This window comes from Petromyzon marinus, chromosome 27 (assembly GCF_048934315.1).
Source record: "Petromyzon marinus isolate PM22_M1 ecotype Great Lakes invasive population chromosome 27, UKy_Petmar_22M1.pri1.0, whole genome shotgun sequence".
Taxonomy (NCBI): domain Eukaryota; kingdom Metazoa; phylum Chordata; class Hyperoartia; order Petromyzontiformes; family Petromyzontidae; genus Petromyzon; species Petromyzon marinus.
In genome coordinates, this window is record NC_133693.1 from 5,600,047 (window position 1) to 5,627,918 (window position 27,872).

The 27,872-nt window shown below is 54.3% G+C and overlaps 1 protein-coding gene across 1 annotated transcript in view; it reads right to left on the reverse strand.

The window, feature by feature from the left end:
• Nucleotides 1-27,872, reverse strand: part of LOC116946707 (microtubule-actin cross-linking factor 1, isoforms 1/2/3/4-like) — a 340,281-nt gene that overhangs the window by 185,378 nt on the left and 127,031 nt on the right. Inside the window, exons 7-34 of the mRNA XM_076069967.1 lie at nucleotides 27,145-27,234; nucleotides 26,184-26,276; nucleotides 23,252-23,329; nucleotides 22,608-22,700; nucleotides 21,000-21,166; nucleotides 20,276-20,391; nucleotides 19,657-19,754; nucleotides 18,951-19,070; nucleotides 17,930-18,025; nucleotides 16,963-17,090; nucleotides 16,232-16,325; nucleotides 15,432-15,580; nucleotides 14,190-14,478; nucleotides 12,984-13,112; nucleotides 12,069-12,146; nucleotides 11,429-11,590; nucleotides 10,692-10,796; nucleotides 10,184-10,279; nucleotides 8,548-8,673; nucleotides 7,302-7,454; nucleotides 6,874-7,028; nucleotides 5,809-5,935; nucleotides 5,026-5,209; nucleotides 4,199-4,359; nucleotides 2,630-2,811; nucleotides 2,101-2,239; nucleotides 1,555-1,760; nucleotides 371-533 (exon numbers count right to left, since the gene is read on the reverse strand). Of these exons, the coding sequence (XP_075926082.1) occupies nucleotides 371-533; nucleotides 1,555-1,760; nucleotides 2,101-2,239; nucleotides 2,630-2,811; nucleotides 4,199-4,359; nucleotides 5,026-5,209; nucleotides 5,809-5,935; nucleotides 6,874-7,028; nucleotides 7,302-7,454; nucleotides 8,548-8,673; nucleotides 10,184-10,279; nucleotides 10,692-10,796; nucleotides 11,429-11,590; nucleotides 12,069-12,146; nucleotides 12,984-13,112; nucleotides 14,190-14,478; nucleotides 15,432-15,580; nucleotides 16,232-16,325; nucleotides 16,963-17,090; nucleotides 17,930-18,025; nucleotides 18,951-19,070; nucleotides 19,657-19,754; nucleotides 20,276-20,391; nucleotides 21,000-21,166; nucleotides 22,608-22,700; nucleotides 23,252-23,329; nucleotides 26,184-26,276; nucleotides 27,145-27,234 (3,777 nt within the window). The remainder of the gene's footprint in view (nucleotides 1-370; nucleotides 534-1,554; nucleotides 1,761-2,100; nucleotides 2,240-2,629; nucleotides 2,812-4,198; nucleotides 4,360-5,025; nucleotides 5,210-5,808; nucleotides 5,936-6,873; nucleotides 7,029-7,301; nucleotides 7,455-8,547; nucleotides 8,674-10,183; nucleotides 10,280-10,691; nucleotides 10,797-11,428; nucleotides 11,591-12,068; nucleotides 12,147-12,983; nucleotides 13,113-14,189; nucleotides 14,479-15,431; nucleotides 15,581-16,231; nucleotides 16,326-16,962; nucleotides 17,091-17,929; nucleotides 18,026-18,950; nucleotides 19,071-19,656; nucleotides 19,755-20,275; nucleotides 20,392-20,999; nucleotides 21,167-22,607; nucleotides 22,701-23,251; nucleotides 23,330-26,183; nucleotides 26,277-27,144; nucleotides 27,235-27,872) is intronic.

Here is a 27,872-nt window from a genome sequence, read left to right on the forward strand (position 1 = left end):
TCATGGAGACGGAGCGATGAAATCAGCGAGTGCGCAGGTGTTTGACGGATTGTTGCATCGCAAGGCTGTGAGAGATGGCGATGGCTTGGGAAGGGCCTTCATCCAGCGAGGAATGGATCACGGCTGTTGTTGTTGATGATGATGGTAGATTATTATGCTTGTAATGATGGACTAATGGAGTGGAGAAGGAGGAGGCACTAGAACGGAGAGTAATGACGCACACACCAGCAACAGACGGAATATATGTGATCGACAAAAGCGTAAGACTGCTGCTGCTGCTGACGGAAATTTGTGGAGCCAGCGGCCTTTGTAAAGGGGCTGGACGGGAAGAGATAGAGAGATGATGATCAAGGCGCAGGAACGCGTCAACCTTCTGCTTCTCCAGCTGCTCCTCCAGGCCCCGAACGTCCTCAATCTTGCTCGCCTGCACCTTCTCCTGTAGCTTCATGGTCTTGTCAAGCCAAGCCTCCAGCCAAACGGCGCTCTCTCGGTACGACCGCAGAACCTTCGCCAGGCCCTCCAGCTCCTTCAGCCTGTAAGGCCGCACAGCAAAATTCAGCACGGCACAGCACAGAAGATCCTGCCATGTCAATGCGCGTTTGTGTGTGTGTCTTTGTGCAGGGAGCGGTAGTGTAGCGGTTAGCGCGCTGCGCTACGAATCCGGCGACCCGAGTTCGATTCACGCTCACGGCTAACACCGGTGACGATTATCTGAACTGGTCCTGGGCCTGCCCTAGGTCGACTCAGCCTCAATGAGTACCTGGTGCGGTGTGTAAACATCGCCATTGGGGACACAAAAGATGGCCGGGTATGGTGCTGGCCACCCAACCCCTCGTGTGCAGTGCCGGCCTTCATAGGTGCTCGCTAAGAGCATTTGCCCCAACAGTCTGTTACAGGCTATAGGGCGAATCTTTGCCTTTGTCGGTGACACCATTTGTGATGATATTTTGAAGCCAAGAGACAGCACAATGGGTGTGTAAAATGATGCACCAGGAATTTCAATTCATTTTCACAATTCGGAGTCCTGATTCAGTTCAGAATTGATTTCATATTTTAAAATGTTGTGGCACACTCGAAGAGCCAGCACGGGTCCATCACAGTGCGGGTGCTTTTCCACCGCCTATCTGTCAAGCGGACCTGGAACAAATTCCATGATAAGCTTTCCTGACAAGACGTATGAATCTGGTTCTGGTGGGGGCAAGTAGGGCCAGGGGTTGGGTCAACTGAACGTTCACATTGTGCGACGTCGGCCAGTGCACCGTGAGCGTGCAAGCAGCGTCACCGCGTCGTCTAAACATGCCTCGACTCGCTCAACGTGTGCCAAGTCAGCAGCACGACCCTCGGCTTCTTCAGTGGGGAAAAAATAATGAGAAACCGTTGTGAAATCTCCCCAAAATCGACGCAATATTTGGGCTTGGAACGCGAGCCAAATTCGGTCGAAGATGTTTCGGATCCTAAAACGCTCAATCGCGGCAGGGCTGGCTCGGCACTGCGCGGGACACGCAGTGGGGGGGGGGGGGGGGGGGGGCGGGGTGAAAGGAATCCGCGACTGACCTGGCACGGATCTGAGAGCAAGCGCTTTGCCAGCGCTCCAGCGTGTGCTCGGCACGCTCCGCCACGCGCTCCAGGTCGGGGTCGCGCTCGCCATGCTCGCTCAGCATCCGCCCGCCCGACTCGCGCGCCGCCCGCAGGTGTACGTCCAGCGACGCCAGCGGGCCACCCTTGCGGCCCTCCGTCTCTTCCGCCTCCTTCGCCCAGGCCTGCACGGGCAGGGGAGAAGGGCAGCAAGAGTTATGCGGGGGCAGCAGTAAGATGTCACATGGAGGGGTAAGGCATTGTCACGCGGGGGGGGGTGAGAGGTCACATGTCACATGGGGCAGTATTTGCCTGTTTGCAAATAACATTTTTTAAAATCTGATTTGTATCTACAAGCTTTGGGCAATTATTTGAACAACCTGGCTGGTTTCCTCAAGGGGAAAGACCCTCAAGGGCAGCACAAGTTTATACGAAAGCTTCATACACGTTGAACCATCTTCATGAGAGTCACAGTGGCTCTCCCCGTTACGGACAGGCTGATGGACCGAATGCATAAACGTTCACCTGCAGCTGCGCGATGTAGGTGCTGACTGTGGCCGGGTCGGTGGGAACAGTCTCCTCCTCGTACAGGTGACCCTCCAGCTCCTTCAGCAGAACATCGGCCTCCTGCAGGCTTCCCACCAGCGTGCTCATCCTCTTCAGCCTGTCGACAGAGGCCACAGCAAATTACACGGACGTTTAGAGCGGGTCATTCGCAAGCCCCATAAAAAAGTACGGCAAAGGAGAGTCAGAACTCCATAAAACTTCCTTCGCAGACGCGATAGCTCTTGGATGGGTCCCCCGGTTCAGGAAACTCAAACGCTGAGGAAACGGTGGCAGCTGCAGTCGCGCGGTGTGGTGGCACGAAAAAAATTAACAATTAATGATCATCGGCATGGGTCGGGGTTCAACCGCGTCCGCATTGGGAGTGTTGCCATTGGTGACCATCATATGAAGAAGAACCAACAACTGCCCAAGCTCTGCGGTCCCACACGGGGGACGTTCGGGTAGCGGCGTCGCGGTGACACGCGAGCGCGGCGAGACGGACACTCACCTCTCCAGGTAGACCGTCGACAGGGCCTTGACCTGCACTAGCTTCTGGGTGGTGAGGGCGAGCTCCGACGCGAGCGAGGACACGCTGTGCGACTGGCCGGGCTGCGCGGCAAGGGCTTCCCGACTCTCCTTGTCCAGCGACGACATTTCAGCCTCCACCTTGCCCAGGTCCTGCACGACCGCCTGTATAGTGAGGAGGAGGAGAGCACGGGACGGGCGTGTGAGCCGACTCACTGGGCGCCACGGTGGCGAGATGTTAACTCCCTTGTCTGGTATACAGGTGCTCGTCGGTTCGATTCCGACCCTGGCGCCTGTATATTTGGAGTTTGAATGTTCTCCCCGTGGTCGCGTGGATTTTTGTCCTGGTACCTCCCATTTTTTGCCCTCCACATTTAGAGTATTTGGCTGATTGAAATTTCCACATGAGCCACTTTGTTGAGCTATCATTTGTGGCCAGGTCGCTTCTGAAAAAGGGCTGTATAGCTCGGTGGGCCTTACCTGGTAAAATAAAAAAAATTGTTTATAGTTTACTCATGGGCAGGCGATGCGATGCTCCGGTCAGTCGGTTCTGTACAGCTGCATGCTCAATGGATATTTGACTCTGGCGGTGAGGTCTCGGGGATGCTCGGGACCAGTTCAGATATTCACCACTCTTATTTGTCATGAGCGGGAATAGAACTCTGTTCGCCGGGTTTGTAGCACATTGCGCTAACCACTGTCCAACTGTACTCTTTGGTTCTATTCGGTAAAGTCACGTAGGTAAAAAATAAAACAACAAAAATCACGACGTTTCGGCCATAACACAAGTGGCCTTCATCATTGAAGTGCTGTCGTCCCGACAGTTCTGTTCCTTCACCTGAAGAAGGCCACTTGTGTTGTGGCCGAAACGTCGTGATTTTTTTTTACCTACGTGACTTTACTGAATAGAACCAAAGAGTATGGATCCTTGCAGTCACGAAAGCTTTAAATCTAACACTGTCCAACTGCTCCACACAAACACCCCAAGACAAAGATCCCCCGTATATCCTGCAACAGACTGTAGGGGCAAGTGCTGTTAACGAGCACCTATGGAGGTCAGCACAGCACATGAGGAGGTGGGTGGCCAACACCACGCCCGGCCGCCTTTGTCTCACCATAGGTGATGTTTACACACTGCAACAGGTATTCATTTTAGGCTGAGTCGACCTACGGAACGCTCATGACCGGTTCAGATAATCGTCACTGGTGATGACCACGAGCGGGAATCATTCGGGTCGCCGGGTTCGTAGCGCAGCGAGCTAACCGTTAGACCACCGCTCCCAATACTTGTGCGCGTGACCACAACAAAGACAAAGATCCCCCGTGTAGCCTTAACAGACTGTAGGGGCAAGTGCTGTTAGCGAGCAGCACCTATGAAGGCCGGAACGGTACACGAGGGGGTGGGTGGCCAGCAACACGCCCGACCGCCTTTGTCTCCCCAGTGGCGATGTTCACACACCGCACCAGGTACTCATCTGAGGCCGAGTCTTTGTCTTTGGTGACCACAACACACGCGTACACACCCACATGCACACAGACGTGCGCATGCTACCTCCTGCTCCGCGATGCGCTGCAGGCTGTCCTGCAGGGGGTCCGAGGGGTCGAGCGGAGTTCGGATCTGGCGGATCACGCGCTCCTCGCAGCCCTCCAGCCGCAGCCGCACCTTCTGCAGGCGCGAGAGCAGCGAGCCACAGAGGCTCTCGCCTTCCTCCTCTGCGCGCACGGCAGAGCCGACACGCAGGCGGCACGCACAAACACAGAGGCGCGCACGCAGATACACAGACGCACACAGATACACAGACGCACACAGATACACAGACGCACGCAAATGCACGCACGTGCACGCAGACACGCAGACGCATGCGCAGACACACGGACGCATAAATGCACGCAGACACGCAGACACACATGGACACAAAGAAAGAGAAGGGCAGCATTGAGTTCATTTTCTCCCTCGTTCAAGATCGGAGAACTCACAACCCACGGCCCACGCCCATCCTCCCCTCCACCTCCTCACTTGCCGGTCCTTCCGTCTTCCCACTAGCCGTCCCATCCCCACCACGACCCCTCCCCACCACGACCCCTCCTCACCACGACCCCTCCCCACCACGACCCCTCCCCACCACGACCCCTCCTCACCACGACCCCTCCTCACCATGACCCCTCCCCACCACGACCCCTCCCCACCACGACCCCTCCTCACCACGACCCCTCCTCACCACGACCCCTCCCCACCACGACCCCTCCCCCACCACGACCCCTCCTCACCACGACCCCTCCCCACCACGACCCCTCCACCACCCCTCCCCCTCCACCACCACGACCCCTCCCCCACCACGACCCCTCCCTCTGGTCTCGCTCCACCCGCTGCGCCCTCACCCTGCCGCATGGCGCTGAGCAGCGCGTCGAAGTGCTGTCGGCACGCCTCGACGTCGGCCTGCACGCGCGCGTGGTCGGCCGTGGAGATGAGCTGCGACTCGCGGGAGTCCTCCAGGAAGTCCTGGAAGCGCACCTGCACGCTCCGCACCACCCGCTCGTACTCCTGCTGCGGCAGCGACTTGAGCTGCCGAAACCGGGGAACGGGAGAGACAAAACGCGGATGGACACGCGCGCTTAACGAAATATAAACGAGCCGCCCCCCTTACCCTTGTAGCCTACACAGAATGTTGGGGCGAGGGCTGTTATAATCGGGCAGGACCTACGGCGGCAGGCGAGTGGTGTGGCAAACGTCACGCCCGGCCGTCTTTGTCTCACCCAGTACCGATGCGTACAAGTACGAATGCACAGATTATACGCAGAGCCAGACACGCTCAAGACACACAGATGCACATGCAAAGACACCCACCAACACAAGCACGCGCATGCACACACAAAGACAGAAATACCCCGTGTAGCTTAGACAAGATGTTGGGGCAAGTGCAGTTAGCGAGCATTTCTTAAGGCTGGCACCGGCGCACAAGGAGGGTGGGATGTGGCCAGAAATACACCAGGGCCATATGCACACTGCACCAGGTACTCCTTGCTAAAGCTGAGTAGACCCAGAGGCCGCCCTGACCCATTTCAGGCACCACTGCTGTTAGCCATAGCTGGGAATGGAACTCGGGTTCTTGGGTTCGTAGAGGAGGCTACGGGTGAGAGGTTGGAGGTCTCGGGGGCACTGACCGTGATGACGTTCCACGAGCGGATGATCTCGATGTCCTTGATGAGGTAGAGGTAGGACACGACGCTCTTCATGTTCACATGCTGCTGGTGCCACAGCGCCATGGCGCTCTGGTAGAGCTGCTCAATCCTGCACGAGGTCACGGGCGCCGTCGTTAACATCGTCACCTCGCACTGACAATGTCGTCGTCATCGTCATCGGCATCAGCATTGTCATCACGATCTGTGATCTGGAGCAGTGTAATGATCATCAGTAGCATTATCAGCAGCAGCAGCATTGTCATCGCCTTCAGTGACAGTCTCGCTATCTAGAATAGCAGCGCTGTTATTTTTATCATCATGAATATCAGCAGCGTTTTCGTAAGTGAGATCCACCTTTAATTCTGAGCTGCATTTGGAAGCTCTTCCAACGCTGCCGAGGCTGGCAACAAGTTCCTGACCGCTCCTGGCAGCCCACTTTTCATTGAGCAATGTTTTTTTATTGGATGAATTCCATCCTCTCTTTGTCATGTTGTTTATGGGGGTGGGGGGTTTGTTTGACCATACTTCACCACGCCGGCCACAGAAATTCACTACTATGGTACAAAATGCCACGTACCCACCCTGCGCAAGTAACCGCTTACACATGAGGTGCAGTTTTTGTGCAACATCTCGTTTCCGATAAGACGTTCACATATCTGACCTCATCAGATATCCACATCTACCTCGATCCCCCCCTCCCCCCCCCAGCGAGTCGGATACGCGACTCTACCGTTCTATAATTTTATTTAAATGCAAGCCCATATAAATGTACATCCCTGGCTTTGTAACTTAACGCGTCACGGTGGCGAGATGCTATCTCCCTCGCCTGGTATGCAGGAGGTTGTGAGTTCGTGTATATTTGGAGTTCGCGTGTCTCTCTCTCTCCGTGTGGTCGTGTGGATTTTTCTCCGGATCCTCCGGGTTTGTCCCCTCCACGTTTACAATCGGCGTGCGTTTTAGTATTTGGCTGATTTAAATTTCCGCATGATAAGCCGCTTTTGGGCCTTCACTGGTAAATAAAAAACAAAAGTGTTCAGTTTAACTCACCTGGCGGCGGTTTCCATGGCGTCGGGGTTAGGGGGCGGCACCAGGAAGCACACGGAGGGCACGGTGGCGATGTTGCCCGTCGGGTTGATCACGCGCCACTTGCTCCGCTGGGAGTTGTCCTCCAGGGCGCATTCCTCGCCCTTGTGAATCGTGATCTGCGTGGCGGTGGAGACGCAAGAAAAGACAAAGAAGGCCGCCCGTATAGCCTCAACAGTCTGCCGGGGCAAGTGCTGCTTAGCGAGCAGCACCTATGAAGGGCGGCACGGCTGCACGGGGTGGGGTGGGTGGCCGGCACCACGCCCGGCCGCCTTTGTCTAACCTAGAGGAAATGTTTACACGCATCGCACCGGGGTACTCACAAGCAGGACTGAGACAAACTCGGCGCGGAATTGATCGACTGAGAAGACCCGGCTCCTGCTAGACCTCACCTCCATCTGCTTGTAGTCGCAGACAGCTCGGATGGGGATCGAAGCGGCCACGCGGTTCTCAGGGTTGCGAGGCTTCTGCTGCACGATGGTTTTGGCTCGCCCGACCAGCCCGGCCACGGTGCGCTTCAACTCCACCAGCTGTTCCTTCTCGTCCTGACGCGCGAGTTCAAAATCGTAGACGACAAAGACAAAGTTCCCCCGTATAGCCTTCACAGACTGTTGGGACAAGTGCTGTTAAAACGAGCATCTATGAAGGTCCGCACGGCGCAGCTATATATATATTTTTTTTTACAAGGGGTTTGGGGGGGTATGGACAACCTCGCCCGGCCACCTTTACCTCCACCAGTGGCGATGTTTACACACCGCACCAGGCACTCGTTTGAGGCTGAGTCGACCTAGGGGAGGCCTAGCACCGGTTCAGATAATCGTCACCGGAGTTGGTGTCCGTGAGCGGGATTCAAACACGGGTCGCCGGGTTCGTGGTGCAGCGCGCTAACAGCTACACTACCGCTCTCCACCCCACAGAGACGCACACGTGTAGCCTTTAACAGACTGTTGGGGCAATTGTTTTTAGCGAGCACCTATGAAGGCCGGCACGGCACACAAGAGGGGGGGGTAGGCGGGTGGCCAGCACCACACCCGGCCGCCTTTGCCTCCCTAGTGGCGATGTTTACTACACACCGCACCAGGCACTCGTTTCTTTATGTGAGCCTCCCCCAGTCGACCGATGGGAGGCTCAGATATAATTATCGTTCCTGGTAGAACGGAAACAAAGTAATAAAAATAAAACATAATAAAATAAAATAAAACTCTCACGACGTTTCGGCCACAACACAAGTAGCCTTCTTCACGTGAAGGAACAGAACTGTCGGGACGACAGCGCTTCAATGAACGCTGCTAAGATTCGTTCATTAAAGCGCTGTCGTCCCGACAGTTCTGTTCCTTCACCTGAAGAAGGCTACTTGTGTTGTGGCCGAAACGTCGTGAGAATTTTATTTTACTATGTCTTATTTGTATTATTTTATTTCCATTCTACGTGGTGACTTTACCGAAAGAACCAAGAAGATGAATCCCTGCAGTCACGAAAGCTTTAAATCGAAATTTATCGTTGCTGGTGTTGGGTGTGTGCGTGAGCGGGAAGCAAACTCGCAATGCCCCAGGTTCATAGCGCGGCGCGCCGACCGCTGCACTTCCGCTCCCCGCCCCGCAGAGACGCGCGGTCATGAGCACATCACGCGGCGCTCACCATGGAGCACTGCACCAGGTCCTCGAGGCGGGAGAGGCTGCTGCTCTTATCGCACGTGTACTTGCGCTGGATCGACTCGAGCAGCGAGTTCAGGCGATGCTCGCCCTCCCGAGCCTCCGCGAAAAACTGCGGCAAACGCGAACGACGAAGCACACGCTCGGCTTGGCTTAGCACGCTTAGAAACCGCCACACATTTTAAACCGTAACACACGTAGAAAGAGAAACACGTTTACACTGTGACACACGCGCGAACCCGGATGAGACGCACGACAAACCAGAGTGTACACAAGATAACAACAACAACAACAACAACGGCACACACGCGATATCTGAAATGTACGCACGTACATCCATCACAGACAATTTCGCTACATAAAAACATGTAAACACGGCCGCATCTCAATGTTCTGTACGAATATGGGAAATCTGCACATTTACAGAGCCTGAAGGTTGTGAAGACAAAGTTCCTCCATGTAGCCTTAACAGACTGTTGGGGAAAGTGCTGTTGGTGAGCACCTATGAAGGCCGGCACGGCAGACGAGGGGGAGGGTGGCCAGCCAACGTGCCCGGCCGCCTTTGTCTCCCCAGTGACGACATTTACACATCGCAGCTGGTCTCATTCGAGGTCGAATCGACCTTGGGGAGGCCCGGGACCAGTTCAGATAACCATCACCGAGTGTTAGCCGTGAGCGGGAATTGAACTCAGGTGGCACATGCTCGTAGCACAGTGCGCGAATCGCTACACCACCGCTCCCCATACACACACATCCTGTGCAGTGAACACATGAATTATATCCATCACATTAGCTCCCTAAGAGGCAATAATAACGCTGCATGATGAATGCCAGCGCTGTTTGATAGAGAACCCCATCGTATACATTACAGCCCATAATACATTCCTGCTGCACTAAATCAGCCCTCTCCTCCTCGCCTGCACTGCCAATAAAACAGCTGAGTGAGTCAAAGTTCAAAGGTCAAAGTGGTTTCCCGCTCAAATGAGCACGGGACTGCCGCTCATCTTTCTACAGCCCGAATCCAGCGGTGGAAATTCCACATTCCTATGACGGGGGTGGGGCAGCAGTGGTGCAATGGTTAGCGCATCGTGCTACAAACTCGGTGACCTGGGCTCGTAACCAACAGGAGTGATGAATATCTGAACCGGCCCTGGGCCTCCCCTAGGTCGAATCGGCCTTAACGGCGAACCTGTGTGTAAACATCACCACTTGGGAGACAAAGTCTGCCGGGCGTGGTCATAGCCACACCAATCTCTCGACTGTCGCGTTGGCCTTCGTAGGCCTTCACTGCGATCAACATTGGCGGCGAGAGATAAATGGCAGCGGTTTTGTCACGGTTCCCGTATCCGCACCGGCGAGCGTGTCGAAGCATGGCGAGACAGCTCTGTTGTGTCAGGTGCTGGCAGCGCGCAGGAAGGCGGTATGACGCGCACCATGCCTGCCACCGACGTTAGCTGCCGACGGAAGTTGATTTCAGGACGCCGGGTTCACGGCGTCATGCGCGTCAACCGCTGCGCCACCCGCTCCCCGCTATCTCGCGAACTCGACTACGGCGCATGCGTACTGCGTACGTGCGAAACCACGTTGCGCGCGTACACACGGACACGCACGTGTGTGCGCACCTGGAAGAAGGTCGTGTTTTCCTTGAGATGGGTCTCCACACAGCTGCAGATTTGCAGAATCCAATGCCACTGGGACTGGATGGCGGCCAGGTAAGCCTGCGGAACACAAAACCCGCACGGGGGACCCGGTCAGCCAAGAGCCCTCCCCGACAGCCAACCTCCGTCGGCGGTGGAGACGCGTGCGGCTAGACGCACGGAGGAACGACGACGACGAAGGGCGGGGAGGGAGGCTGCGGAGTGCAGCGGTGGTTCCTGCCTGCCCGCTTGCGCCACTTGTAAAAGCAAGCGGAGGTCACGGCGGCGACGGAAATCGTGAATTGGAATGAATCCTCAAGTCGAGTCGGCTGCAGAGGCTCGGCGGACGAGGCGCTTTCTTTACACCTTTAAAATAAAGATTCCGTGTGTTGGGGGTGGGGGGTTAGGGCAGCGGGGTGGTGCGGGGGTGGAGGGTGTTGTGTGGCGGGGGGGGGGGGATGGCGGCCGGACCGTTGTCCCCGTGGCGGTGTACCTCGATGGTCTCCCGAGCCGGGTGGTTCTGCACGAGCAGCTGCTCGCCACCGTCACGCAGAGCGTTCAGCTCCACCTCCTTCTTCTCGAGCTCCTTCATCAGCTCCTGCGCGCAAACGAGCACACAGAGTGGCGCGTCTCGGCCCTCTCCGTGCGTGCGGGCGGGCGGGCGGGCGTCGGAGCGTTGCACTTTGAACAACATAGCGATCTTATAGCTTATTGTGACTTGTATGGAGCGCCTTTTGATAGCTAATGAGAAGCACACCAACGGCCAGTTGTACATCCGTCACCGGATAAACCTTGCTAACAGATGACGGACAAAGACCACCACCCTCACCACCCCCCCCCACTTTGTCCAGCCTTTCCAAGTTGTTGTGGCAAGTGCTGTTAGCGAGTAGCACGGCACATGAAAGGGGTGGGTGAGCAGCACCACTCCCGACCGCCTTTGTCTCCCCAGTGGCGATGTTTTTTACACACCGCACCAGGTACTAATTTGAGGCTGAGTCGACCTAGGGGAGTCCCAGGAGCGTCACTGGGTCAGCAAGTTCGTAGCGGAGCGCGCCAACCACTCCTCCCCCACACAAAGATACAGATCCCCCCGTATAGCCTTCACAGACTTTTGGGGCAAGTGCCATTAACGAGCAGCACCTACGAAGATACGCACGCACGCACGGACACACGCACGGACACACGCACGGACGGACACACGCACGGACACACGCACGCACGGGGCGTCACCTCGTGGTACTCGCGCTTGCTGGCGACGTCCGGATTGCGGTTGCTCCAGTCGTGCGCCACCTCCTCCTCCTCGCGTGCGTTCAGCCACATGAGCTCGTGCGTGGCGCGCGACACGAAGCGCTCCAGGCTCTCGAGGTGGCGCAGGCGTCCACGCGACGAGTTCTGCGATGTGAATACGAGACGGTGGTGGCCCTTAGTGAACAACGGTCACGTGGCGGTCTCTAAAGAGCCGCACGCAGCTCCGGAGCCGCGGGTGTGCCGACCCTCCTTCACCCAGGAAAGCCGCACAGAGTCCTAAGACTCAATGTTTTTTTTCAGGAGGGTCCCATTACATTGGGATGTGTTGGCCAACACCAATGCAATGTTTGGGGCCCAACGTTGCATATTTACTGGGCACGCAATGTGACCGTTGTACGATCTTCACGAGAGTTATAGCGCCTCCCTCCCTGACACGGACGGGCGGCTCATCGCGTCGCTGCCTTGCCGCTCGTCTGCGGCCCCTCCCAACGTCGCCGGAGCCGCCCCCTCTCTCGACGGGAGCGAGGAGCGGATTACCGTGTGGCGGCGGTGTTTGTTATTGATCGATCCGTCTGGTGGACAGGCTTGGGAATCGAGGGGGGGGCGAGGAGCCGTCGCTCACCAGCAGGCGCGTGTACTGCAGCTCCAGGCGCCCCAGGTACTCGCTGTAGGTGCCCCTGTTCGCCGAGCTGACCTTGGGCTGTAGAAGGGGCACAGTCAGGGTCACAGGACGCGTGGCAACGCGTTGCCGATAGGAAGGTGACGAAGATGGGATCGACGTGCCTCGGGAAGTGCTTGGCAGACAAAGTGATGATGCTGCACTGCTGATGAGGATATATTTCTGCAGCTGATGATGAGCCTCTTCTTGCTGCTCGTGACGACGATTATGACGTCCCTTGACGATGATGATAATTACGCTGGTGATTATTATTCGGACAAACGCAATGCACAGGATTGACTGTCGGTATGGTCCGGATGAGGGCGATGACAGTAATTATCACCTGCTGATGCTGTCGAGGATGATGGGTACTTCTGCTGCTGCTGATGACGATCCTACTACTGGTGATGATGATACCACAACTGCTGCTTCTGATGATGCTGATGTTACTGATGATGGTGGTGGTAATTCTGCTGCCGCTGCTTCTGATGATGCAGGTAGCACACTAAAGACGATCGCTTGTGTTGTGAAACGTCGTGCTTTTTATATTTTTATTTCATTTTTTCTATCTACGTAACTTTACTGAATGAACCAATGAATATGAATTCCTGCAGTCACGAAAGTTCAGTAAAAATTTAAAAGTCATTGCTTTAGAACTGCATTTTTGTGTTTTAGTTTGTTGTCCTTCCCCCCCCCCCCCCCGACACCTCCGATTAGCACCGTTGGCTACGTACGGTGTGCAAGAAGTTCAACATACACTCATGATTCTACTGCTGGTGGTGATGATGATCCTTGCTGCTACTGCTGCCGATCGCGACCACGATCGGACCCCCCCCCCCCACGCGCCCCTCTGCTCCGCAGCGGAATCGCAAGACTCACCTCGGCAGCCTTGGCCTGCTCGAGGCGAGCACGGAAGGCCTCGATGTCGCGGTGCGTGCCTCGGTGGGCCTCCAAGTTGGCCTCCACGGCTGGGAGGTCCGTCCCCCACTCCGCCGCATCCAGCGCCACCTGCAGAGGTGGCAGATTCCTCGGCTGACACGGTTGGGACAACTTCCATCGTGGGTAAGATTTGTTTCGTCGTTTCACCTCAATGTTTATCCGGATTGTAAAAGTCGGCCGTCACATCGCGGAGAGCGGGTACCCGACCACATGCCTCCTGAAGCGGGTGCATCCCTCTCCATATGCTAGAGATCGGCACGTGGAAGCGAGATGTCGGGAGAGCTACCTCTGAAATCGATTCTCGTGACCTCCGGTGCCCACAGTGGGATGGTAGCGGGGGGGGGGGGGTTGAAGGGGCAGCACTTTTCAGTCAAACCCATTTTGTACTTAAGAGTTCGATTTTATCACAAACGCGGAACAAAATTTCACGTGATGGATGGATTTTTTGGGTGCAGTTACTGGTGACCGGGACCAACATCTCTCCCTCACAGGTTTACCAATCTTTTATATTTACATTTTTTAAAAATATTTATTTAAAAAACTAGAGGGCAGCGCATCCTATGCACAAGGCCCAGTGACACTCACATGAAAGCCAACCCTTGCCATACATTGACTACTCGCCAACAGCAGCCACAAACTCGCCGCACCATCGCCGGTTATTGCTCTTTGGGTAAAGCAAGATGGCCGCCTGAGGCACGCTCCCAGCAGCGGCTGGCGGGGGCCGCTTGTGAGGGGGCCGGGGGAGCCGACGGAGGGAGCCGATGGAGCCGATGGAGCCGCGGGGGCCGACGGAGCCGACGGGGAACAGTTCCTATGATTACTGTTGTTACATTGTTTTTTTTACAATGTTTTTGTAGCTTTATTTTGGTCTGGTTGTGGTGTAATAGTTTTCTGCAATGTAGATTCATATTTTGTTTGTTGCGGTTGCACCCGACTTAAGAGCCGCATGACTCACAGGGCTATACCTAATAAATGAAACTTGAAATGAAACTTGAAACATAGCGCTGGTATCCCCGCTGCTCTCCGCCACACACCACCGCCCCCAAATCGCACGCGCCAATTTTTAAGTTTTTCTGTGAAAACGGGGCCAACGATGATGACGACCCACGGTGCGATGACGACATCCACCACCAGTCAGAGCCTCACCTGCTGCGTCTCCACCCACTGTAGGAGGTCTCGGAGTGACACCGTCGCCTCCTCCTCAGCGGTCGACCCTCCAGGCGAACGCCGCTGCTGAGGCTGCGGGTGCTTCAGCTTCACCTGCAGCTGCTGCTGCTGCAGCTTGCCCTGACCCCGGTCAGTCTGCGTCGTCTGCGTCTCGAGCGTCGCACGCGCCGTCTGCGTCTCGACGGCCGAGCCGGCCGCGCGGCTCGGGGAGAACGCCGTGCGGTGCTCGGAGCGCAGCGCCACCACTCGCTCGTGCAGCTGGAACACCCTGCAAGCGACGGTCGGGGTCAAGGTCGAGCACCACGCCTGGCCGCCTTTGTCTCCCCAATGGCGATGTTTTTACACACCGTGCCAGGCGCTAGTTTGAGGCCGAGTCGACCGAAGGGGGGCCCAGGAACAGTTCAGATAATCGTCACCGGTGTTGTGAGCGGGAATCGAACTCGGGGCACCCGGGTTAGTCGTGCAGCGTGCTAACTGCTACACTACCGCTCCCCCCATACATATGTAGTGACATAAATGGGGTCACTATGGCGGTTAGCACCAGCTAGTGTCACAAGAGTGGAACTGTGGGTCTTGAGCCTCTCTCGGGCACCTGAGTGGGTATGCCATGGAAGCGGGCCCTAGGGGGCATGGTCCTGGTGACAGTGAGAGAGAGGTCGAGTGAGGACATGACAGTCTGGGTGACCCCGAGAAGTGGCAAGGGGGGTCCAAAAGGGGGAGAGAGGGACACGTGATGTAGGGGCCAGAGTCTTCGGGAAGGATCTGGAAGGGGGCGTGGCCGAGTCCCCAGCCCCGATCGGAGCTGTTCTCTGGAAACAACCCTCGGTGCTACGTCTCTCCGATCTTCGGTCTTCACTCGGCATCGTGGGTCAGTCAGAATGTTACTGACTGACCCAGTTATGCAGTTGCCCTGTTGTGGCTTAGTTAATACTCAAGTGGCTATCACCCATGTTACTCATTGGTTTTTTCGGTAAAGTCACGTGACTTTACCGAAAAAACCAATGAGTAATTTTATGCAGTCATGAAAGCTTTAATACTTTATTATCACCCATGTTGTTATTCCATACGTTTATGTAGTTACCCGGTTGGGTTGTTGAAATAAACGTGTTGCCTCCAAGTCAAGTGTGTGCCTCCGTGAAGAACACCACACATGTATGGATGCGCACACGCACATACACCACACACTCGCGCACGCGTGTGTGTACGTGCAGAGCCACTCACCGCCGGTACATGTTCTCCGCCTGGAAGTAGCGGCCGTCCTTGAGCGTCTGCACGTTGGCGAACATGCTGCGGATGAGCGCGTCCAGCTCGCCCAGCGTCACCTCGAGCTCCGTGGCGCCTGGGCCCGCCGTGCCGCCCGCATGCAGCTCCTGCGGGGCGCCGCGCAGTCACCACCACACGCAGCACCGTCACCACCGCTAACATCGACACCGTCGCCAACATCGTCACCACCGCTAACATCGCCACCATCGCCACCGCTAACATCGTCACCACCGCTAACATCGTCGCCATCGCCACCGCCAACATCGTCACCACCGCTAACATCGTCGCCATCGCCACCGCTAACATCGTCACCACGACCATTTCGTCACGAACCATCCCCACTGCAGAACCCGTTGAACCACGGCAACCAAAGCCCAGCCTCAAACTTGTGCTCGAGCCCAGTGCCCAGCGGAAGCCGCTCAGTGCTTCGCCACGGCCATTGTGAACTCGCCTGTGCTGCCTGCGCAAAGTTAATTTTCGTTCAATGGCTCGCCAAAAGCAGGCGGTTACTGCACCGTGCGCTTTGAGGTGCGCTTCTGTGGCCGTCTGGAACGCTCTTCCTTCCGATATTAGGAAGCCACTGAAGCAATGGACTTTAAAAGCTCGATTGACAACTCTTTTGAACTGCTCTTTGTGTTTAGTTTGTTGTCCTTCCCCCACACCTCCGCGTAGCGCGGCCGGCTACGTACCGTGCGAACGAAGTTCAGCACGCACACACATTTTGCTCAGCAGCTGCGACGCCGGAAAGCCACACTCACCATGTGCAGCAGCCGCTCGGCGCGCATCAGCTTCTCCTCGCACACGCCCGACTCCTGCTGGATCTGCAGCGCCACCCGTTGCAGCATCTCCAGCCTGTCACCATGGCAACAACAACAACACCACCACCACGATCGTCGTCGTCGTAGCCGTCGCCGCGGTCAACCTCAAAGCGCGGCGCGGAAACACATTTCCAGCCGGTACAAACGAACGTTGGCTCCGCCCCCAGAAATGACTGTGTGTGAGTGTGCGCGTGCAAGTGTGTCCGCATGTGTGTCTTGTGTGTATACATCGTGGGGATCGCCAGTGCAAGCGATTAACGAGCTGCGCTGCGAACCCAGCGGGCCGAGTTAAATTCTCAAATACGACCAATAAGAGCGGCGGATAAATGGACTGGTCACAGGCCTCGCCTGGGTGTCGACTCGGCCTCAAAAAAAAAACAGAGCACGTGGTGCGGCGTCGAAACATCGGCACTAGCGAGACAAAGGCGGCCGTGCGTGGTGTTGGCCACACCGTCCCCCCCTTTCTCGCGTGCCGTGCCGGCCTTCGTAGGTGCTTGCTAACGGCACTTGCCCCAGCAGCGTGTTAAGGCTACGGCGACGGGGGTGGGGCGGGGGGAATCTTTTTGCATGTGCGCGAGTGTGTGTGCGCGTGTGTGTGTGTGTGCGCGTGTGTGCGCGTGTGTGCGCGTGTGTGCGTGCACGTGTGTAAGCGTGTGTGCGCGTGCACCGACCTCTCGATCTCGGGCCGCAGCTCCTTCTCCCTCTCGAGCATCGCGACGATGAGCCGGCCCCACTCCTTCTCCACGTCGTTCGGGTGCTGGCCCTGGGGCAGCTTGATGCGCCCGGCGAGAATCCACGCCTTGGTGAAGGAGCCGCACACAAACACACGGCCATTAACACACGTCAACTAAACTAAGCTACGTTTTATTTTACCAGGTAAGGCCCCACTGAGCTATGTAGCTCCGTTTTCAGAAGCGACCTGGCCACAAATGATAGCTCAACAAAGCGTCTCATCACGCGGACATTTATAGCAGCCAAATAATCTAAACGCGCGACGTTGATTCTAAATGTGGAGGGGAGAAGCGGGGAACCTGGAGATAAATCCACGCGACCACCACGGGGAGAAACATGCAAACTCAGGGTCAGAATCGAACCCACGACCTCCGGTTTACCAGGCGAGATAGTTAACATCTCGCCACTGTGGTGACCTTGTCTAAATAAGACAAAGATCCCCCGTATAGCCTTCAACAGACTGTTGGGGCAAGTGCTGTTAACGAGCACCTATGAAGGCCGGCACGGCACACGAGGTCGTGGGTGGCCAGGACCACGCCCAGCCGCCTTTGTCTCCCCAGTGGTGATGTTTACACACAGCACCAGGTACTCATTTGAGGCTGAGTCGAATTAGGGGAGGCCCAGAACAGGTTCATATAATCGTCATCGGTTATGGGGGTGAAGCGGGAATCGAACTCGGGTCGCCAGGTTTGGAGCGCACCCCACTAACCGCTACACCACCACTCCCAAACATAAAAACAATACACCTTCCAACATCGCACGCTTATCACTTCACACGCACAAAAGCCATGCGCGTTCACACGGAACGGAAGTATTTTATACGATCAATTGCCAGCTATGCCCGTTACCGCCGAGCGTGTACTCAGGCCGGTAACAGAACGCGTTCGGGGGCCTCTGTGCACCTACCTCCAGAGACTTGTAGAGTGTTTTGATTCGCATCTTGTCGCTCTCTTTCGGGGGCAGCTCCATCTCCTTGAACTGCAGGTACTGGTTGTACAAGGCCTGGGGAAGAGAGAAGGGGTGTGGGTGGAGAGAGTGATAGTTTGGCGTCGGGGTTACGCGGGTTGGCACGGCTCGGCTACGTACGGTGCGAAAGAAGTTCAACGCGCATACAAAGCCACGCCTGCACAGCCTCGAGAAGGGCTCACGCGCCAGTGGACGGACCCGGGGGTTTACCTACTTGCTGTACTGCCTGACAAGGTTGCGCGTGTCCACGGCGCCCCTCTATGTGAATGCACCGCTGGGCGAGGCCCTCCTCACACCCGTGCCGGTGTTTGGGGAGTCATCTCATCGTATTCTTGGTTCTTTCGGTAAAGTCACCACGTAGAAGGGAAATAATGAAATAATAAAAAATAAAACAATAGAATTCTCACGACGTTTCGATTGCAACACAAGCAATCATCATCAGGTGTGAAAACCACAACCACAGCAACATTTTCTTGCTGTGGTTTTCACACCTGATGATGATTGCCTGTGTTGCAGTCGAAACGTCGTGAGAATTTTATTGTTTTATATTTTTATTATTTCCCTTCTACGTGGTGACTTTACCGAAAGAACCAAGAATAAGAATCCCTGCAGTCACGAAAGCTTTAAATCGAAATTCATCTGATCGTACTTCAACCCCCCCCGCCGCCTGACCGCGCCGGTTAGCGCGTACGGTGGAGGTGGGGGAGGAGTTGGGGAGTGCCGACGTGGCGAAGTAGAAACTGAGTCGAGCAATCCCTCGTTTAACGCGGCAGGCGCGTCCCTAAAACAAGCGCCGCGTTCAGCGACGATTTGACGCACGGGCGTAAATACAGCAATGCTCATTTGAATCAGAAAAATTAGCCATCCGTTTTTTTTTTCACTTCTGAGGACCAAATGGGACCCCCCCCCCGCCTGCCCATCCCCCTGCCCCCAACTCTGCTCCCCCCCCCCCCGACCCCACCTTGAGCTCGGCAGGGTTGTTGGGGAAGTTGCGTGTGTACATGACGGTCACGTGGTGTCGCAGCCACTGCAGGAGCAGCACGACGAGCTCCTGGTACTCGCGCCACTGCGTCTCCACCTCCTGCCCACGCCGTCACGAGCCGCACGGGGAAGGAAACAAAAAAGGAAATCGCGCGCGCGTGCGTGTGATATTCCGCTACGGCTTCCAAAAATGCGTGAGTGTGTTTGTCCGCAGGAGCTATTTCAGCAGCGGTATGGAAAAACTGAACCGGGTAGCCGTTCAGGGTAAAATGTGTTTTCACACAGTTGCTAATATTCCTCTTTGCTCTGCAAGCTTTGGGCAGCAACCCTTCTGTTGATGCGGCCGCTTACCAATAGGGGGAGTTCCCCAATAGCAACATGACTCTACACCACACGTACGCGCAAATTGGACCATCGTCGCGATGGATATCTTGAGCGCGCCCCGTCCCCCATCGCAGAAGGACAGGCGGAGCTACGGCATAATTTGCTTGGTCGTTCATTGCTCAGTTTAGTTTATCCTTTTCGGTCAGAGATTCAATCGTTCGTTCGATCGTTGGGTCATTCATTCGTTAATTAGTTCGTCTGAACAACCGTCTGTCTGTCCGCCCGTCGGCTCCCTCGCCTCGCAAGCTGGCCGCCTGGGCAGCCGGCCGCGTACGCAAGTTCAAAGTGCGTGCGGCGCTCACGTTAGCGTTGGCGCCGTCGGGAGCCTTGGGAATGGCGTCGTAGAGCGAGGACACATAGGTGATGATCGACTTCTCGTCGGGTGATGCCACGTCCACGTCTGGCAGGGGGGGGGGGAGAAGGGATGGCGGCATAAGTTCCAGCGGGCAGAACGCGGGGCAGGAGAGAGACGCGGCGCTCGGATTTAGCGATCAATCGCAGGTTTAGAGTTTCAGACGCACATGCAAAGTATATGTGTGTGTGTGTCACGAAGACATTGTTTACAACCTGATACATTTTTGTTATCAAAGGTAAAAAGGTACTGCCGGCGTTTAGGAGTCGAGGAGAGGCAGGAGAGGCAGGCGCGTGTCGCGTTTGACCGCGACGCGCTGAGCTTGTGCCGCGGTGCCGTGAGCACGTCCCCTCCTTCCCAGCGCCCTCGTTGGCAGATTGCGTTTGTTTGTCTTTTCAATCCGATAGCCCAAACGCGCACGGCGAGGGCGGTGAAAACAGGAGCTCCTGCTGTGCGCCAGGCGCTCACGAGCGTCATGGGCAGCCTCTACCGGTCCCAGACGTGAGCTCACGGGACGGACACGCGAGCGACGCGCCGTTGGCGACGCGCACGGGGGGACGGTGTCACACCTTCGGGGTCCAGGAGCCTGGTGACCCCCAGCTCCCGCTCGGCGGTGGAGAAGGCGAACTCGAGGTTCTCCTGGTTGGAGCGGCCGTGCACCTGCTTGAGGTCCACCAGCTCTGGCCTGTGGCAGTCGAGACACAGAGGCAAAGGTCACCTGTGTAGCCCGCGCAGGCTGTTGGAGGAGGGGCGGGGGGGGGCAAGTGCTGTTAAGCGAGCACCCACAGAAGCCGACACACGTGGCACGTGAGGGGGCGGGGTGGACAGCACCGCGGCCCGGCCGCCTTTGTCTCCCCAGTGCCGATGTATTCACGGGGAGCCACGGCCTGGTACTGTGCCAGTAAACCCGCCGTCCCTCCCCTCGACAGTGACTCGGCCCAGCGACGGCGTGTCCCCCACTTGTCACAGAGCTTCGCGGTTAGAATCTAGCTGCACAGGGACAGCTGCCACTGGGGGCGCCCCTAGGCTAGACCACACAGCAGCAAAGGCAAACATCGCCCCCGCCCCCACCCCACCCCCCGCAACCCTAACCGATGCCCCAGGTCACTCTTTGCAAATGAAATTCATCCTGGTCTCCAGCTGGTTAAACAACAAACTTGAAACGTGAACTTGGAACTCCATCCCTCCATCCCTCCCACCTACCCCCCACAGCCCCTAGGCCCACCCCTAGGCCCACCCCTCCCCTCCCTGAATGGTGGGTGGGGGGGGGGGGGGGGTCAGCGCGAGCCGCACTTGTGCTTGTGGATGATGACGGTGAAGAGTTTGCCGTCGCGCCAGGAGGTGGTGAAGTTGTCGCACTTGACCCCGGGGTAGCCCTCCACCATGCGCTTCGACCAGAGCAGCAGCTTCTCCTTGGCCGTCATGTCCTCGGACTGGCCCGTCACCTGGATGTCCGAGATCTGTATGCGACGGAGATGGCGCCAGCACCCGTCATCAACATCGTCGTCGTCATCAACGTCGTCGTTGTCATCAACGTCGTCATCATCAACGTCGTCATCATCAACGTCGTCGTCGTCATCAACGTCGTAATCATCAACGTCGTCATCGTCATCTCGTCGTCATCAACGTCGTCATCAACATCGTCATCATCATCAACATCGTCGTCGTCATCAACGTCTTCATCGTCATAATAACTGGCATCAACGTCGTCGTCATCAATGTCGTCGTCGTCATCAACGTCGTCATCGTCAACGTCGTCGTCGTCATCAACGTCGTCATCGTCAACTTCGTCGTCAACGCAGTCATCATCAGCATCGTCGTCGTCATCAGCATCGTCGTCGTCATCAACATCGTCGTCGTCATCAACGTCTTCATCGTCATAATAACTGGCATCAACGTTGTCGTCATCAACGTCGTCATCATCATCAATGTCTTCGTTGTCATCATTACTGGCATCAACGCCATCATCATTATCAACGTTGACATCATCATCATAACTGGCATCATCATCATCATCAACGTCGTCATCATCTTCACCGGCATCCAAATCGTTTTTAACCCACGGCGAGGGGCAACCATGGAGAATCAGAACGAGAATCTTTATTATTAATCGTGGAGAAGGAATCTGATGAGCTACAAAGCTCGTTTACACAGGTGTTCAGCAGGGACAAACAAGACAGAACCTGATAGGAGTGTAGAGTATAGGAAAGGTAAGCAAATCACTCAAAATAAAGTACACAAGTTTAAATTGTAAAAATACAGTATATCAATTCATGCCGGATTTTGAACATTAAATGCGAGCTTGGGCAAGGCTGAAAAATAACAAAAGTACCAGACCAGAGCAGGACAACACACAGTCCCTAAATACAAATTACACATTAAAATGTAACTATCGGTACATGGGTAAGGATCAGAGTTACAAAAAACATTTGCAAATGTGGCCGTATCCGGCACTAAAATTTTGCCTCAGAAGTGAGATGCCATGCGGGGAATTGCAATGAGGGGGGGGCAGGGGAATCATGTGGATGAGAGAGAGCATGAGCAGGGCAATGAAAATTTGTCAAACCATTAAGGAGAGTGAGTGAACTTGGGAGAGACCGGACGCGTCACTAGACGGGATGATGGCTATGGTCAGAAATAATTGATGGAGGGGCAGATAAGTGATGGAACGCGTCCCGGGAAGACGGCCACTCGGGAGATGGGTCGATGAATTCGGTTCGTGTGCACCGTCGCTCATCATCACTAACCATCACTTATCGTCATCATCTTCATCACGGCCACCACCATCATCATCATAACTATCATCACCAAAATCATCATCATAAACCTCACCTTCACTATCATCGTCATGATGACCACGATCATCATTGTTACCATCACCACCACCACTATCATCATCACCTGGAAGTGCAGGATGATGGTCCATATGAGCCCCAGGGTCAGCTTGGGGTTGCCATCTGTGATGTCGTCATTTCGGATGTTCACCAACTTGATCTGTGAGACGGAGGTGACATCAACCCAGTCAGGTCAGATGGGCAGCGCCAACACATTCGCATTGCAATGGACAAAAAAACCACTCCCGTCTTAAGCACGCCTTTGGTTAACTTCAGTTTCTCAAGCGCGCAGTATTTAACGCAGAGAGCTCGCTTACAGCATCCCAACGGCATTCGGTTATCGGGCCAAACCCTTGCCAATGAAACTCGTGTAGTCGAAACCCGTCCAGAGTTTGTTGGCTTCAACAAATGCCGCTGAATGCTATATTTAATGATACTGATTGAGAGTGAGCAGAACCTGGTCTGTATGTGCTGTAGTAGAGCGGAAATTAGCCTTCGACAAATCGGCTGCTCACGCTGTGCATGAGGAGGGACTGAGCAATTGGGATGATGTTTACGGACATGGAAAGTCATAATCCGACGTGAAGAGTCACTCACCCTCTCTCCAAATCACCCCCCGTTTGTCAACCACCTCTCATCGCCATCGTTCCTTACACCCCCCCTCCTCTCTCATCGCCCTCCTAAACCCCTCACCATCCTCACGCTCCTCACCTTGCGATGCTTCAGGTAGTCCAGTGCGATCTGCACGTTCTGGAGCCGATGAAATCGCATCCTTCCCTTCTCCCGCGGCTGCCAGGAGGCGGGGGGTGGAGGGACATGGATTTTTTTGGATTAACGAAACATTTATTTTTATTTATTTATTTTTTAAGTCTCCCAAAAAAAGTTCAAAGTTAGAGGGGGGGGGGGAAACCTCACCACACTGTTCAGTAAATGGTGCCTCGTAAGAGAGAAATACACATTGGGCCGACGGTTCGGGCAACGGCCCTTCTACCACCTCCGATCTGAAGGTGGAGCCGGTGGCAATATTTCAGCGGGGTTGCTTTTGTCCGAACAAACACTGCTGGATGAGGCCTCCGCGTTGTGAACCCGGCGAACCCAGATTGCTTGATTCCTGTCCGCACGGCTAACATCAGTGGCGAGTGGCACCGGTTAGGGTGGGCTTCTCCTTCCTCATCCCCCACCCCCTGCAATTCCCAAGCCACGCTGACCGGGCTGGTGAAGTATGGTCAAACAGGGCCCATGACCGTGGTAAATGGAGTGGGGGAGAATCTCGTCCAGCAGTGGATTGACAAAGAAGTGTATATTGTTTTAGTTTATTTTAAATAAACCCCGACGTGCAATAACATGACCAAGGAATAAAACGTTTATTTTTTTATACTTGGAGACAGAGGCAAAAGGTAGAATATTTAAAAAATATATTTGACCTATAATGCCCCACTGGTAAACTTAATGCATTTGACATTTTTATTTTATTTTACAAAGCAGTATTAAAGCCAATTTTATTTTTCAATTGCACTTAGTATTATTGCAATACCATACATCATATGCAAAAGGGTCATTGCCTCAAACGTCACCTATTATATATTTCTCCTTTTAAGGCCGCAACAGTGTTAATGATGAGAATGACGAGTATTTTTCTTTGCAACCACAAAACATTTCAATCGCAGTGCTGAAAATGGTATCCTAGGCTTGAAGCACCCACACAACACTGCACACGCAAACAGCAAAACGTTCATCTCATCTTTACATTCCATGGTTTCACGGGATAAATATAAATCATTGTTTATAGGAATAAACTTCAAGGTTTCTCGTGCTCAGGAGCATCAGCAAGCAGAAAACAGCAAACGACACCCGACAACATTTCCTCAAAGACAAACACAGCAACGGCGTGCACAAGACACAAAACACGTGCGTGCGTGCGTGTGTGCGTGCGTGTGTGTGTGTTAGGTGCTCGCTAACAGCACTTGCCCCTACAGTCTGTTACAGGCTATATGGGGGATCTTTGTTATCTTTGTGTGTGTGGATAGAATGTCTGCGCGTTTGGAAACGTGCCCTCTAAAAAAACGGTTGCTGTTAATCCATTTGCACATTCTCGCTGGTAATAGGTGCTCGCAAACAAAGTGCCACGGAGGTGGTGGTGGTGGGGGGGGGGGGGGAAAGAGTGATTTGTCGCTTACTCCTCTCATTGCCACGCTCAAATCAACGCTCACTCACGGCGCAGGGCTTAATCATTTCAGCGACACGGAAATGTAAGTCTACACCCGGCAACGCCGCATCGAGTGCTTGCGCTTCTGTGGCTTAGGAAGGAGTCCACGCGTCGCCCACTACTCCAGGCTAGCGGCGACCCGGAAATTACTCGGGGGGGGGGGGGCGGGGGTGGGATGAGAGATGAAGCCACACTCGCGACCACCTCCAACCTTGTGCGCAACCTATTAGGGATGCAAGTTAAAGTGTTCACGATTTGTTACTGTAATGCAATCGTCGTTGTTATTAGGGCCCAGGATTTCTTATGACTGTCCAAACAAGCTTTCAAATTCAATCACGAAACTAACCACAAACGAAACTATTTATAAGTTTACCAGGCAAGGCCCACTGAGCTACAAAGCTCTTTTTCAGAAGCGACCTGGCAACACACGTTGATTCTAAATGTGGAGGGGAAATACCGGAGGACGCGGAGAAAAATCCGCACGACCACAGGGAGAGAGAGACAAGCAAAATCCAAATATACAGCAGGCGTCATCAGGGTCAGGATCGACCCCACAACCTCCTGTATATCAGGCGAGGGAGATACATCTCTGTTCTGCCATCGCACAATCTCAAGGCCCAAGTCTGCAAAACCTGATATTCCTGAGCAGACTCCCATTCATGCACCGACCAGGCTAAATCCGGCTTAGCTTCTTAAAACAAATGACATTTGAGAGCTTTCAGGGCGATTCGGACAATATGTGAAACGTAAGGTCATTTAACGCTGCTAATCCTCATATTTCATCCACTGATGTTATGGATTTTCACACCACTCAAAAGAAAAGTGATTACAGACTACGTTTCTGTTAGTTGACGTGCAAAAAAAAAGATTTTGCAGCAGACGCAAAGTGAATTTTTTTCACACACTGAAAAAAAATCCAGGGCCTTAATAGATATGAATGTTGTTGTTATTACTGTCATTACCGTATTCTCCATATTAATGTTATTACCATAAGCACTGCATTATAAACGGTATCCTTTTTTTTATTGTGCAGTGAAGAAGGGTCATTGCTCGAAACGTCGCCTCTTATATTCTCTTTCTTAATAAGGCCACGGTGTTATTAAATTGAACTATTTTTTATTTTATTTTACCAGGTAAGGGCCAACTAAGCTGCATAGCACTTTTTCAGAAGCCACGTGGCCACAAATGATCACTCAACGAAGGTGTCTTATCATTTTGTGAAAATTCATAGCAGCCAAATACTCTGAACGCACATTGATTGTAAACACTCCCGTGCAGTTGCCTGCGTCGTATTTACACGCAGATATTTCGCCGGTGTGCCTTTTAATCCAGAGAATACGGTAATATCAATGTTATGGTATGCTAATGATTATTATAATGAAAGCGTTGACTGTTGTGGATGTTAAATGGTACCACATTAATGCGCGGCCAACGTACCCCCTTCTCAGCATCATTCCCGTCATGCTCGGCGCAGACACAGGCTGAGCCACTCACCAACCGCAAGCTGCGCATCACATCGCGTTCACGGGGCTGCCCGGCCAATAGCAAGCCAGGGGCGGTCGGGGTCAAAGGTCAGGACCAGTCAGGATCAAAAGGTGAAGTTTTGGGGATTTGTGGGGAAGCCGGCGGGCAGGGAGCCAAGGGAAAGGTGCAGTTTGGGAGAGTTTGGATAAAATGAAGAAAATATTAAAATAAATATAATGTCGGGAGGGTTAGACGCACCACAGACAGGGTGAACGGAAAAGATGGGATGTATTTTAGGAAAGAGAGCAAAAATGCAGAAATAAAAAAAAGGCATAACATAAGGAGGGGACATTTTGGGTTGGGGGCGAGAGAGAGAGAAAGGAAGAGAGAACAGGATGAAAGCAGTAAAACAAGGTACAAAAAAATCCGCAGAAAACAGAAACAACAGAATTATGAACAGCACAAAGGAAAGTTGAGATTGGTAATTTAAGTAAAAATGCGATGCTGTCTTTGCAAAGGAACACTGATAAGCTGGGATGCTGTGTGGAATGACGTCTTAGACAATAATAATGATGATGATATAATAATAAATACTACCACAGGACTTTCTGAACATGTCACGAGAAAAATGTGCACGTGCGACAAACGTTCCGAATCATGGACCCAAAATAAATCGACGCTGGCGCGAAAATATGATTAGAAGTGGAATTCTTCGAATACCAATGAGTCAGTCGGTGGGGCGGGGGTGGGATGGGAGGAAGGGGTGGCGGGAGTCGGGGGGGGGGTTGGGTTTTTACAGAGTCCAAGTTCGACTCCTGGTCACGGCCACCGAGCGTTCGCTGCGCCGACCAAAGTGAATCGCGTTTGAGCAGCTAACGCCGGTCATGCGCAACAGGCCTCCTTCCATGCACCGCATTCCCCGCCGCTCGCGTACCAGCGTCTCGTTGGACAGAACCTCCAGCAGGGAGATGAGGTTGTGGCCATCGCGGAGATCCTCGTAGAGGTCGTTCAGGTGCTTCCGTGCCTGCGGTGACGACGGACGGGGCGACAAAACAGGGATACGGACAACGGGGGGTTAAGTGGGTTTTGTGTTTTTAGCCAGGCGGCGGCGTTGCACGTGGCCTCTGATCCAGCCTTCACTTGTTTCGCCTGGGGGGAAGAAAAAAAAGGCAGTACACTGAGTGTGGATCCCCCAACCTGTTCCAACGTGGATGGGATAAAGTGTTGCCCCCTCTCGCGCACGTGTGTGTCCGTGGGTTTCCTCCCACGTGTTAACACTCATTAGTTGGATGAAAATATCTTAATACACAGAGGACCACAGAACTTGGAGGTTGCGGGTAAGTGGGGATTTTCTGACTTTCTGCTCGTCTGCGGTTGCTCGCGCATCTGAGTCGTCCCCTATCTCTCTCTCTCTTCGAGAGCGTGCGAGTGAGCGAATGCTGCGTGGCGGTGGAGCAGCGTTACGAGTTTAAATTATTTAATGGGCGCTTAAAACGCCCCACCATCCCGCACCATCGATTAGCACTGCTGGCTATCCAGAGTGTGAAAGAAGTTCAACATACAGTACATACATATAAGGAGCCTCACGTCATCACATCATTGCAGTGCCCAGCTGCAATTTAATTATTTCAGCCTCGGGGATCCCCTAAAGGCGGCTGCCCC